Raw genomic sequence first — 14,114 nt, 5'->3', positions numbered from 1 at the left:
TACACTAGCTACTTCCTGTCTCTGATTTTATTCTGCTTTCTTAATTTAAAAAAAAAATTGATGATGTTTATGTGATTTTAGAATTCCAAAATATTTTATAAATGAAGTAGGTAAAATGAAACCATGAATAAACAACTACATCAGGGCTGCCATTGCCAAGCTTCATTTTCCTCATCTCTAAAAGTTTAAAAACCTCCATTTCAGTTAATAATCGGGAGGATCAAGGAACAGTTCACGTACAAGTGCTTAGCAAACTGTGCAGTGCAATATAGTGTTTATTATTAGTTTATATTCGAAAGAAAGGGGTATGTGTGTGTAAAGTCGCTAATATGTCATCGTTGGAAGATAAGCATTTTAAGGTCACAGATTACATCGTCCTTGACCCACGGCATGTGAATGTTCAAAGAATAAACAACCCAATTGGTCAGCTCGGGGCAGAAATGTCATCACTGCAGCTTGTGTGACTGGAAGTATCTTTTGACAAACGCATAGCTTTCAGATATTTCAAATGAATGTCCTTGGTTGGTTCAGCTAAAGGGCAATGCATCCAATTCATCAAGAGTCTGGAGCAGAGGACATTGATGGAAGTGACAACCAACCTTGGGGCCAATACACACACCTAAGACTCAGGGCCGAGAGGTTAGCAGTAAAGCCCAGTGATAACACAGCTTGATGTCGAACAAATCATTTCCCTTCTGCAAAACAGGGTGAGCACAGCCCAGCACAACCTGCCAGGAAAGGGTGGTTTAAGAGCCCTTGAGATCGAGCGTCATCATTAGTAATGGTGCAACAATAGGAATCTTGTTACAATGCCAAGCAGGCAGATCCCACGGGCAGAGGTGGTGCTGAAAGACTGAAGGAGGAAAAGCGTCTATCACCCCACTGGGTATTTTCAATCCCTTCCTTTTCGCATTTTGCAGCGTCTGCCTTTGTGATACCCACAACCTCTGATCTCTATGGCTCAGCACATCTACCAATACCTTCTCTGTGTTCCAATTGGGGTGCAGCAGAAGGCAACAAGCCATTGCCTGCTGCCTCAGAACAAACCCCAGTTCTGCCTCTTCCCATCCTTGACACAAGAGTCTCAAGAGAAGTCCACGTTCTGCTCAGGGCTGGGGCAACACTGAAGGAGTCTGGAGGGCCTCAAACCCACCCATACTTCCCTAAGAGTCGTTTTCCAACAGCGTATCAATTAGAGCTCCGTATTCACAGTGTTTAATAACATTTTTTTCCTGCCCAACACACCCACCATCAATACTATGCCTGCTTTGTAACTGGATCTCTGTTCATCACAGAGAACAATAACCAAAAGCACAGAGCTATTCAGATAGGCAACACTATATGCTCTTTAAATATGGCTGTTTTAATATTTGAACGTGCTTTGGAATTGGGCCAGCAAATGACGAGTCAAAGGAATGTTCACAAGCTTTGACCCAGTGGCTGTACATCTAGAAATTCGTCCAATGGAGATATTCGGAAATGCGACAGAGCCTTACATACAAAGAACTCCACTGCTATATGATTTACAACAGCAAAACAAACAAACAAACAAATAAATAAATAGAAACATGTAACTTAATTGTCCAACAGCAGAGAGTTGGTTAAGTAAACTGTGCGAGAGCCATGAAATGAATTATTATTTTGCCCCTGAACTTATAAAGAGGTTTTTTTTTTTTTTTTTAAATGGGACAGTGCTTATAATCCAATGTTATGTGAACAAACTGTAACACAAAGGTAAATATACTGCACTGTATGGCCTCCACTGTGTAAAAACATGGAGCAAAAACCATAAGGAAGTGAGGAAAGAAGTGACAGTGAATGATTGTTGAATAGGGTATTACAAGGGAATTTAATTTTATTATACTTTCCTGTATTTTTAAAAACAAGTAAATTCTGTTTCTGCTTTCAGAAAAAGAATTTTAAAGATATGTTTCAATGCATGGCAAACACAGCCACTTTGGAAGACCATCACGCCCCCTTTGTCAGAGTAATAATCCAGTGGGGTTACAATGCAGGAATAGCATGGGGAGGTGGCCCAGGGAGAAGGGTGCTCTCTGTGTCAGGTGCAACCTCCCCACTAGACAAGTCCCTCTTCATGGCTGGTGTGAAGGAGGCGGGCCGGGTGCCATCCTGGATGTAAACCACCAGTACTCCCACAAACAGGGGTAATGACTGTTCCCAAGTGAAACCCCTTATGTTCACCGTTGGAGAGAAAGAAAATATTGCCAGGCAGGCCTTTTAAGAGAGAAAGACGAAAAGCCTGGAATTTGAAAACTAGCATCACCGGATTGTCAAACCATGTCATCGTACCCAGAAGAAAACTAAACATATGGAAGCCAGCTTCATTTCATGAATGCTGACACTTTTTAAGCCCCGAGGAGCTTCTGATAACCCATCCATCTCGTCCCTCAAAAAAGATGACATGAGCCAAGCTTTACTGTGTAACTTCTATTGTGCAGGCAAAGGCACCTTGGTACCTGGGTATTATGTGGCGTTCGGAGGAATACAAAAGAGACAGATGGTTGAGTGAACTCTTGGACAGCCCCATATCTGGGACAGAATACAGACAACAACAGAAAACATGAAAAGAAGGAAAAAACAGCATATGATTTTTCAAATTCCAACCGAGAGATTAACTCATTGTTTTTATTTGGTAATCAGAAGAACATACAGGTACTTATTCATCACTAGATGATGGGGGGAATTATACATCAACAGACTGTCAGCCTCATCTGTGCAATAAAGATTTACAATAAACACATCTTAAGTTTATTGAGAGCAGTTTAGCATTTCTGTTTTACATGAACCTTTAGGAATTATTTTTGCATTTGGAGGTGTGATGCTATGGTATTTGAATAGTTTTAGTGCAAACAGCATCATCGGGAACAAAACACTCTTCTTTAGAATGGATGGCCATTCTCTTTTCCTATGATATACAAATGCAAATTGCAACCTGCATTTTATCTGCTAGAGACCTATTTTACATCATGGAAGTACATTCTATCACTGTTGTAAAAATAAGCACAAGTCTATTTTACCATCTTCCCTTTTGGAGGACCATTCTCAGAACACATCCAGAAATCTCTTCCTTATCCCTCCAAAGAACTACTTATTTGGCATGATTTGGACTGAGTTTTGGGGTTTTGGTTCTGCTTTCCTCCCTCTTTTGAATCTTGTTAAACATTCTTGGTATTAATCCAGACACCTCCCACAAATCCAGCTGAACCGCAACAAAATCTAAGGCTGAGATGAGCTGAGTTATCCATTCATATAGGGCCAGTGCCCATACCAGGAGAGGGTCTACAGACCCATGGTGAGCACCTGCCATCCTAAGGGGAAAAACCCTGTGAGGGCAAAGTTTGTGCTCTATACTGAGGGAAAATGATGGCATTACATTAGCCTCAAAGTGAGTCACCTTGCTTCGGGTAACTGATCTCCCATGAGGATTTCCTTTCTCCTGCTTCCTTTCCCCAATCTATTCCCTACTCCCCAACTACCTACCTCACCCTTGGCACCCAACATTTCCTCATGTTAATTACACTGGAAGAAGATGCTTTTCTTTCCCCCATTATTGTGTGTTTCTTTGTGCGAAAATGATACCACAGGCAGAATGGCTTGCCTGGACAGAGGCGAAAGAAGGAATTTATGAAAGGTAGAAAAATGAGAGAAGAAAAAAAGGGAAAGGTAAAAGAAAGGTATGAAAAAGGGAGAGGACCCTTAAATTAGGTAGGGGGAGGAATCTGGCTGACCAGTGGTTACCAGAGCCGATAAAAACCCAACCGAGCTCTACAAATGAAAATAGCAAATATTTTTAAAAAATTTTTTACAGCATATAAAATCGTATAAAAATATCAAAGCAAGAAAAAAAGGAAAATGTATACTCTACAGTTCTATCTCTAGAATCAGCTACTGGACGGTACCTACGACTGTAGGTTTTTACTATAAATCTATGTATATCAGTGTGTGACTCTGTCTCTGTACCATCATACATATACTCACTCAAAGACAAGGACACAACTATACAAATACCTACCCCAAGATAGATCATGACAGAGAAGCAAAGACTCTACAATAATGTGCCTCCAGGGCAATCTATTTAAAAGCCAATCCATAGTTTTTGGGTTTTAATGGGCTTTATTTTAAATAAATTATCCGGCACCATAACCTGACAGGGAAATGCTCCTGCAGGTTAAGAAGCCCACTCCAATGAAAGTACGTGGATGAAGTTCAGTGATCATGGCTGAAGCTGACCAAAGTTGAGGGCCTCCATGAGGGCACCGACTGGCCTGCTCCAGCCAGCATTTATCCCCAGAGATTCACGCTCTTCCCAAAGGAGGTTGAATAAGTGTGCCCTGAGGGAGATGAAAGGGCCCCCACACCAACCCCTGCGCCTCCTGGCTCAGGGGATAGCAGTCTAGGCTGGGTCCAAGTTCATTGAGGGAAGCCAGCCATGGCCAGTGTTGATCCGCTTCTACTTGGGAACAGGAACCAGAATAAATGTAAATTCATCTCAAATACATCTGCAATATTTTAATGAAAAATGGGAGAGGTGGGGGCGGATTAGTTAAAATAATGAGGAATTAATAATGTTTAAATTGACTTTCATGAATTTTTCAGTCCAGGTCTCCCCCACTGTACCCACTCTTGTTTAATGTGTAAAAAGCAAGTTGTTCTTTCATTGAAACAATTCTTGATGACGGCAGACTTTCCTGGAGAAGGATGCAGTCTTTTACAAATGTCTAATGAGAACATCCAGAGGACTGCTTCCCATTTGTTTCTAACCTCTCTGAACCCAAATTAACTGAACTCTGTCAAATATTCTAGGTGGTTCCGCTACCATTCTAATTCTACTGTCACCTCCAATGCTCAGGGTCTTTGGTGAGAGGAAATCTTAACAACTGAAATCTGTTCTTGGCAGGTAATATGTCCCTGGCTCTCAGAGGGATGTTTCATAGAAACATTGTGCTGTTCATTACATTTTTTTCATTAAGTTCATTTTCTAAGTGATAATGAGGCCTTTAATGATGGAGCAATATTGATGAATCATAAGTATTACTTTCCATTTATTCACACATAAGATGCAATATAACATCATTATTGCAACATTACATTCTTTAATGTCCAATTTTGCTGTGGTTCAGTGCTGTACCCACCATAATATCAGCAGAGCAAAACTGGGCAGTGATTCCCCACGCTGCACATACAGGATCTCTTATTTGCTGCAAGTTGGTCCACTTTGGATTTTAACTATTTCAACTTGGATTATAAATAAATCCACTGGTATTTCATATAGATTGGTGTCATCATCCCTTTTGGAAGAACAATTTCAGATAAATCCTGTTTTGTTTTGTTTTTATTTTATTTTTCTTAGATCCAAAAGCCATAGAGAGGTTTTCATTTTTTTATTATTTTTTTCATAAACTTGGCTCTGACAATTTTCCCCCAAACCACCTGCAATTTCTATCCCTTATGATAAGCTACTGATGTCACTAGGGTATGTCCGCATATCTTTAGAAAGTAAGCCTTTCATGATATGCTTGGCATATAGGACATGTTGGGCTTTGTTGGCACTCACGGGTGGATAGTGGAATGCAGCTGGACGGTTGTGCGCCTGCTTTCTGAATGCTGACTGTGTGCTGGGCCCTCTTGCCGGGGGGTGGGGGGGGGGAGCGCAGCACTGTAACTCCTACTGGGATGTGTGGGGATCTCAGAATCAGAACAAAGTTTCCAACTGGAATCCCCTTTATTGGGGACATAGTACTGCATACACAGGCTTTAATCTCAGAATCTTCTCTCTCTCGTTATGAGAAAAAGATTTAGTGCTTTTTCTCTTTTGTTTCCTCCCCATCGTCCACAGGGGACATTATGAAGTCATTTATCATGTAAGTCTCTGCTCAAAGGTGAAGAATAGAAAAAAAATATATATTCTATCTATCTATCATCTATCTAAAGAAAAGTGATCCATGACAGAAGTGATACAAAAAGACCAGTATTCTTACTCCCAAAATATGGATTACAAAATTGGTCTCCATCTGTTTTTCTGCATTCTGCCTCACAACCCATCATAATGTTGCTCTTGACTTGTTCACTCTTCTAATTTACTAAAGGCATGGTTCTAGGTGGAAAATATAATACAATGGCTTTAGTTCTGCAAATGAAATAAACAGGTACACTAGATTCTTCTTTGGCTCTCAGATGTTTAGATACTATTTTACTGTTTAAGTATATCAGGTCCTTAGTGGGATCCTGTCAGATGTTTTCAATAGTTTTTAAAAGCTCCAAGAATGAAATGGATAATGGAAGAAAATCCATTCAAATTTAATGGGTTAGAAATGAGTCTCTTGCCTGCTGCCATAAGTTATTAGGGTTCATAATCTAAGAAAGGTTGGCATGAATAAAAGATGGAACAAAGACCTCCTTACGGATCGGTCATTATGCCTCAAAACACACCTCATCCACAAAACCTGGATGTGGAGCTCTTTGGTGACACAGGGACCCAAACTTTAGGGTCAGCTTCATTTGGAAAGTGTTCCACCCAGGGACATGTAGAAATTGTGGTTTGTCAATGGTGGAAATGTCCCTACTGCTTTCTCCACATACTGGGCAATTCTTAATTCAGGTGTGTAAGCCCTTGCTTTCTAAGTGACGTGACAGTGTAATACTAAGATGCCAGACTCCATGCGATGTGTGTCCCATATCACTGCTCCCTTGGAAGCTGTTTCAGGAGAACAAAAAGACCAAGAAAGTGCACCAGCGCTTTGGAAATATTGTTCTTCCAGTCAATACTGACTTGGGATCTTAATTTCAATGTTTTATCAACTCCAGTATTAATGTATACCACAATAATACATTGGTTTATATTTTTAAAAAGTAGATAATTTTGCAGTTTTACTCAGTGTCCCTTCAAAATACTTTTTAAGGATTCAAAGGTAAGTTACATGGAGTTTTGCTTCTCCACATTGAGAATTCCAAACAGAGTTCTATACTGAATGAAACTCTCTTCCCATTCTTTTTCAGCTAATTAATGACTTAAAGCAAATGGAAAACATTACCATCTTTATTGTTGCTAGAAAAAAATGGCTATATTCCTGTTTCTTTTTCAGATATTGTTTAGTCTTACTTGTTAAGTGTATAAAAGGAAAGTTGTAAGCTTTCTGTTTTGACCGGCTGCAAAGCTCTACATACAAAAGTACAGAACAGAAATGAGGTAAAATGTTTAGGTTCCAAGATGAAAAATTTGACATGCTCTGGTTGTATTTCATTCCTATACAAAACCATACCACCTCAAAGAGCATAGTTTGCAAACTGATGTCCCATGGATGGAGTGCAGGTCATAGGCATGCTTTGTTTTGACCAGCACAGTCTTTGGAGATTGCTGAACTTATCGCCAACATTTAAAAATTTGGAGAGGGTTTATATAGAATCCTAGGTATCTAGGAACCCCATTCCTACATAGCACTAATCCTGTTGCTGACTAGTAACTGCCCCCTTTCCATAACACACACCTCAACGTACAGAAAGCTCCAATTCCTCACAGTGCCTACTGCTCCTTACTGCCTTGCTGGTACCAATCGCCATTGATCACAATAACTCTGATACTACATGGCTTGCTTTATTCATTTACTTGACCTACTAGGCCCCTGATTTGAATTTGTGACCACATTATTTACTGTGGTTACTGTTAGAAAAGCAGAGGGAGCAACAGAAAAATATGTGTTATTACACGGCAAAATGTAAAGCTGACCAAAGAACAGTATTTAAATATCAGTACAAACTGGGCATTTTACACAAGAGTTCTTCAGATCTTTCTGTTGGGGAATATTTCAGTGAGGCAAGAGGCCCTATAGACTACATACACAGTCTTCTTTCTGTCTGAAGAAATAGCAACATTTTGCTTTAGTAATAAGAAGATTCTTTAAATGTTTGTTTGGGTGTTTTTAATGTAGAAATTAAATCTGCAATGGGGAATACACCTAAGCCTACCATCTAGCTCTCTCTGTCCCTATTACTAACCCCACTCCATCACCAGCATAGTCATGGGGTTTCTCCTTGGGAAGGACTCAAAGATTTCTTTGTGAACCATAACCACCTTTTAAGAATGAGTTTTATCCAAATCACACCACTGAGACTCATAACATCAACCTTTACTTAGACTCCACTGCATCCCATTTTTGACTTGGATTCAGGCAGTGTATCTTTATTCTCTTTCCATGCTACATCCACGAATCTTTCTTTTGATTTGTGCTATTAATTATCTCCTATGTGTTATTTTTAAAGACTCACTAAAATGAGAAGAAGTATTTGACATATCTCCCTGATACTAATTCCCTTAGCACTTCCCTGAATAGAAAGAAGAGTGATTAAGTAAAACCATAAATATCCAAAAGAAGAGGACTGGCCAGTGGTAAAAATTTCAGTAACCACTTAGTCATGGATGCTACCCAATGAAAACAATGTGTCTCCCACCTAAACAGTATAGTCATCAGTGGAAACATTCAGGTTTATATTAATGAATGCACAGATAAATTAAGCATTTACAAATAAAGAGTCCTATAGGATAATCTCTTTTAAAAAAAGAATTTCATATATAAATGGAAAGACAAGCATAAGAACAATTTTTAAGTCTGAAAGAAAATTGGAGAAAAAGAATGTTCCTGACTCAGGAAAGGAACAACCAGAGACTGGAATCATCATCTTAGCTGTGATGAAGGGCCAGCACGGCTGTATCCACCATCAGTAGCCAGTACAAAAATAACAGTTTAAAGGAACGGCATCGACAGTAGTAAAATGGCAATTACTCTGCATGTGGCTTTTTCAGGCCGCCCTCAGCATATCCAGGATGTCCATCCTCATCAGGCCAGACAGGTGCCTTGAAAGCCAGGGCATTAGCAAAGAATTCTGAGGAAGACCGTTCATGTTTTGTTTCTGTTTGTGCAAAAAGCTCAAGTTGTTTTATTTGCCTGGGGGAGGATTTCCCCAGAGTTCTTAGACCTCAAACCAGCTCCCAGAGAGCCGTCTCTTGGAAGGAGGTGGCATGAGGGAAGGCCAAGTGTAGGGGGGCTTGTTTCTGAAAGTTGGACACCTTCCCTAGATATGGGTCTTTGTGGAAGGAGGAGAAGGAGAATGAAGAAGCTCAGCTAAAATGATGCAAGACACTGGCAGCCTCTTTTATTGTATGTGAGGTGTGTTTTACTCTTCTGAATCTGAAAAAAAGAAAAAGAAAAAGAAAAGTGTCAATGCTGCCTTTCCCCCCACCCTTCTCCACCCTCCAGGTCTGAGGAGAAGAAAATCTGTGGAACAAAAAAAAGGGGGGAGGATCAATTAAACATTTCCATACTAGTCATTGCTATCTCCTTTGTAGCACCGTTTGCTCTGTTCATAAAGGGAAACTCTCAGTGGAGAATTTTAAACACTGGTTACATTCGAAATCTTCATAGTTACTTTCAACTTGATTATCAAACATTTGGTTCATGCAATATGGATACTAAAATACCTTATTTTGCAACCAAGATGACAGTGACTGCCAGGTCTGGCCAATATGCCTCAGGGGTCAGTGGGATTGGAAGAAATCAGATTCATCAAATCCCAACCATTTCCATACCAGAAGCAATATTCCTCTCTCAGAATTTTTGCACACCCACCTCCCCCTCAGAAGCTTCCCCAAGAAGATTTAAAGCAAGATGTGTCCCAACTGAAATCATTATGCAGATGGGTAAATCACCTGACTTCTCTACTGGACCCAGAGTGAGGTGGTGGAGGAAGAAGACAAAGATGGAAACAGGACTAAGTTAATGGAAATAGACGGTAGTGGATTTTTTTTTTTTTCCACCTGGCATACTCTACCCCATGGAAGCTCACTAGGCTTGGACAGAATTTCTAAAAAGCAAGCAGACAAACAAAAACCACCATGTTATTGCTTCCCATGAATGTTGCAGGGACTGCAAGTCATCATGCCTTATAGTTAGAGAGGGTTCCCTCCTGTGCAGGGCTCCAAAGGAAGAGGGGTACAGTGGCTTAGTTTTTAAGGATTACACCATTTACCTACAGAAATGTTAGGCGTCATTAGTGGATAAGGAACATTTCATATTCGACTTGAAAGACTAAGATACTGTCCTAAAGGAGACTTAGTTGAAATTAGGCAGTGAACTAGTTGAGAAATAGGAGAGCCCTATCTGATCTTTTGTAATTATTTTCAATTCTCAATTTTCCAGGGGCCATTGATCCAATCCTCCTGTTGTTCCTTTCTTCATTCTGGTCCCATGCATGTTTACCCTTCGACAGCACCTTCACCCATTCAGCAGAAGTAACAGAAAAGAGAAAAACTTCTGACCAGTTTACTCTGATGTTAGCACTGGCAGTGAGGGAAGTGACCAGTTGCCTCTCTGGAACTTCCCAGGGAGGGAAAGGGGTGAAACGAAAGCTGAAATCAAGGACTAGAAACCTCCCCCTGATTCTGATCATCTGCGCGATTTGGTCTGGGTGGGAGTTGCCAGACAGCACTCCTCCTTAGCGCTCTGGCCCCACCATTATCCGTTTGAGGTCATATGTAATGAAACTCCTTTCAATCATCATAGCACTAACCACCTTAGGAGATGTCCCCACACCCTCAAATATAAAACCCAATTTTATTATGATGATATAAGTCTGAGGTTGATTTTTTAATAATTGATCAATTGGTTGGAAGGATGCTAGGGAGAGCTGACAAGGACCACTGTTATACCCAGTGAGCCTCAATTAGCCAACAAGGGAAGGGATTCACATCTCCTTTCATGTGGCCTCCATGAACAGTGGCCAGCTGTCCAGCTTGCAGGGTTTCTCCAGAGATGGAAAGAAGTCCATCTAGGATCCTAATGGACCCCAAAGGCTCCTGAAAGAAGACCTTTCTCCTTTTCTAGGCATTGCTTCTGAGTGAGATGAGAAGTGACTTGGCTGTGGATCTCCACCTTCCCCTCCACAGTCTTCTGGTCAAGGCATGGAGGGAAGAGGTATATAAAGGAAACGTGTCTAAGCTGCGCCTGTATTCATTAAGTACAACCAACAGTAAAAGATGCTCTGTAGCTGGGTCTGGGACCTGAATGACCATCCTAGCCTTCCCAAACACTTGCTCTGTCGAAAGTAGTTTCCGTTCATAAATCTCTTAGGGCACTTGCTGTAAGGTGCCTCATATCACAGCTACCTGCAAGATGTAGATTCCTTGAGGGCAGGGAAAACATCACTTATCTTCATAACTCTGTGCGTATATTACACACATTACACATATTTATATAAATTTTTTTATATAAATATAAATCTCTTAGGGCACGTGCTCAACAAATTATTTTTTAACTGAAAGGAAGTGAATTAAATAAGCATCAGGTAGATGGGACAGATACAGAAGCATAACGATGAGTAGGAAGTCTCTTGCCACCCTTTTTGAAAATCTTTTCATAGCAGGAAACAAAAATTAAAAAGAAAATCATAAATGTATTTATTTTTTATTTTATTCAAGAGCAAGGTAGGATATGTCAAAAACGTGTATTTCCTTTGAAGAACTTGCCCCACTGGGGACACTAATGTCCTGGAGAAGAGGCACATGTTTGCAGGTGGCGTTGACATGCTCTGTAAGGCAGGCTTGCTCCTCACTCTTTCCACACTTCCTCCCCTCATCCCTGAGTGTCCTATATTTGCTTTGTTGTGGTGTGGCTTTGTGTCTTTGTTTTCAATTTATACTAAAATTGGGTAAGCATTTTAAGCTAAAATTGGGTAAGACCACAAAGTATTACTTTTATTTTATAAGTTCCTGAAGACAAGTAAGTGGCCACTCGGTATTTAACTGAGATGAAGGATTATTTTTTGTTCTAGGGTCTTTGAATTCCATTGATTGTAAATCTATGTTGGCTTTTTGGAGGCCACAAAAAGCAGTTAAACTCACCCACCTTTTTATGACTGATAAGCAGAAATGGAAAATATCTTCACCTAACTTGAGATAATTCGAGAAAATATCTAGGCGAGTGCCATCCACCCACCCACCCTTTGACCAAAGACTTCTTACGTCTCACAAAGGGGCAGCCACAGAGGCTCTGAATCCTGAGGCACATGCTGTATGAATTCACAGAAACATATTTACTCTACGGAAATGAACAACAAAAAATGTTTCAGCAACTTCATTTGGAGAAAAAGGAGGTGGAAACTGACAACAGTGTGGCCTTGTTTATCCCACACTTCCCACGCTATTCCTCCTACAGGTAAGTGGAGATGCTGTATGAAACCATTTTGTTTAAAGATGATTGTTTTACGAAGAGGCTTAAATTTCGATTTAACGTGATTTGACTCTAAAAATGTGTTTATCTGTCATAATGTTTATTCCTAGATCATCTACGAGGCAGGCCTCATAGGAATCTGGCACCAGGCTTGAAAAACAACTGTAAACACTTTTCTTTTCATTTTTCTTGGTTTTGATTTTTTACAGCCTGATTCAACTATCATCCAAGCTCAAAGAAATAAGCTGACTTGGCTGAGAACAGAGCTGGGATTCAAACCAGATTTTCAGGTTCCAGAAACTCTACCATAGCTGCCTCCGTATTGAGTCAACTTTCTATGAAAACAACAAAATACAGTAAGCAATGGAAAGGAAGAATAAATGTGGCAAAACCAAACCCAATTTTAGATGTCTAGTAGAATTTCTGTGGGACTTATAAGTGGGTTCTGGTTTGGTTTTGTTTTTTAATAATGAGGAAATGCTAGAAACAAACAAACATTATTTTAGCTATAGCTGATAGAATTTATCCAAGCACAGATTTCACTGTTTTAGGTTGTAAGTGCTATTTTAAATGGTTATCACTAAATATCCAAAAGCATACATTGCCTGCTTTCTCCTTGCCCCAAATGATAACGGATATGATTACAGTATGATTATTCTAAGTGAATTTCACCGCATGGAATATTAATGCTACAGCCCTGCTAAGATAGATGGGTGGATGGATGGATGGATGAATGAACAGATGGACAAACAGACAGAATAAGTGAGTAAGTAAATTTATGGGAATATAACTTCCTGAAACCTTGCCTATGCCAACATGCTGAGCTCTTAAAATGTACCCATTTGATCCAAATACACAGAATAAAAACAGAACAAAAGATGGCAGTTTTTAGCTCCAACCCTTGCCCAATGTTTTCTTTTCTTTTGGTCCATGGCATCTGTGCTATCACTGAGAATAATGATGGTATTAAAGTTTTATTCTCTAACTTTTCTGCCTGCTCCTTCCCTTTACACAGCATGGTCTTTCCAAACTGAAAATCTGTGAATAACTCACTCTCTTCTGCCCCACACTGCCCAAGGTGTTTTACTGTTGTTACTCTCTTATTAAGAAATTAGTACTGGGCGCCTGAGTGGCTCAGTTGTTAAGCGTCTGCCTTCGGCTCAGGTCATGATCCCAGGGTCCTGGGATCGAGCGCCGCATCGGGCTCCCTGATCAGCGGGAAGCCTGCTTCTCCCTCTCCTACTCCCCCTGCTTCTCCCTCTCCCACTCCCCCTACTTGTGTTCCCTCTCTCGCTGTGTCTCTCTGTCTGTCAAATAAATAAATAAAAGCCTAAAAAAAAAAAAAGAAATTAGTACTTTAACGCTTAAAGAAACAATGAAAACATTCAAGTTTGCAAGTGCTCCAGGGCCTGGCGCACTCTTCAGAGGTAAGTAAACATCAGGCATCAACAGCCCCTACCACTCCTTGGGGCAGGTGAGACGACCTCGAGTTGTCTGCATACTTAAGTTTTGTTTCTGATCAGTCTTTGAACCTGCTGTTTTTGAAGGCAACAAGAAGCCAGAGACCACAGAGACCAAGAAAGTCCTCCATAGAGACCAAGAAAGTCCTTCAGAAAAGTTAAGTGAGGCTGGAATTTTAGACCTGAAACATTATGACTGCTCTTCATGTTTTTCTCAATTTTATTAGTTCAGGAAAAGCAATATAAGATTCAAAGTAAGTGAAAGAAAAAACAAATATTTTTTCTCAGGTTTTCACTGTGGCTCCAGAGTAGAAGATAAAAATAGCGTGCATGTATTGTAGAGGGCTAATACTTATGAAATACATATGTCATCACTTGAAGATCGTGGTGCCCTTCTGTGGAGAATGCTAAGAAT

The 14,114-nt window shown here is 40.2% G+C and overlaps 1 protein-coding gene across 5 annotated transcripts in view; it reads right to left on the bottom strand.

Moving 5' to 3' along the window:
* The window catches only part of PDE1C (phosphodiesterase 1C), a 409,149-nt gene that overhangs the window by 25,565 nt on the left and 369,470 nt on the right, over positions 1-14,114 (bottom strand). Inside the window, exon 17 of one of the 5 annotated variants that reach the window (XM_045864461.3) lies at positions 2,628-9,203. The exons of the other annotated variants lie outside the window; for them this stretch is intronic. Within the exon in view, the coding sequence (XP_045720417.1) occupies positions 9,190-9,203 (14 nt within the window). The 3' untranslated portion in view covers positions 2,628-9,189. Of the gene's footprint in view, positions 1-2,627; positions 9,204-14,114 lie in introns of those variants that run through there. 5 annotated transcript variants of the gene reach the window in all.

Source organism: Mirounga angustirostris, unplaced genomic scaffold (assembly GCF_029215605.1).
Source record: "Mirounga angustirostris isolate CCGP_5_RB_7025 unplaced genomic scaffold, mMirAng1.0.hap1 SCAF_12, whole genome shotgun sequence".
Classification (NCBI taxonomy): Eukaryota; Metazoa; Chordata; class Mammalia; order Carnivora; family Phocidae; genus Mirounga; species Mirounga angustirostris.
The sequence above is the reverse complement of the archived record's forward strand: the minus strand, read 5'-3'. Positions and strand labels throughout refer to the sequence as shown.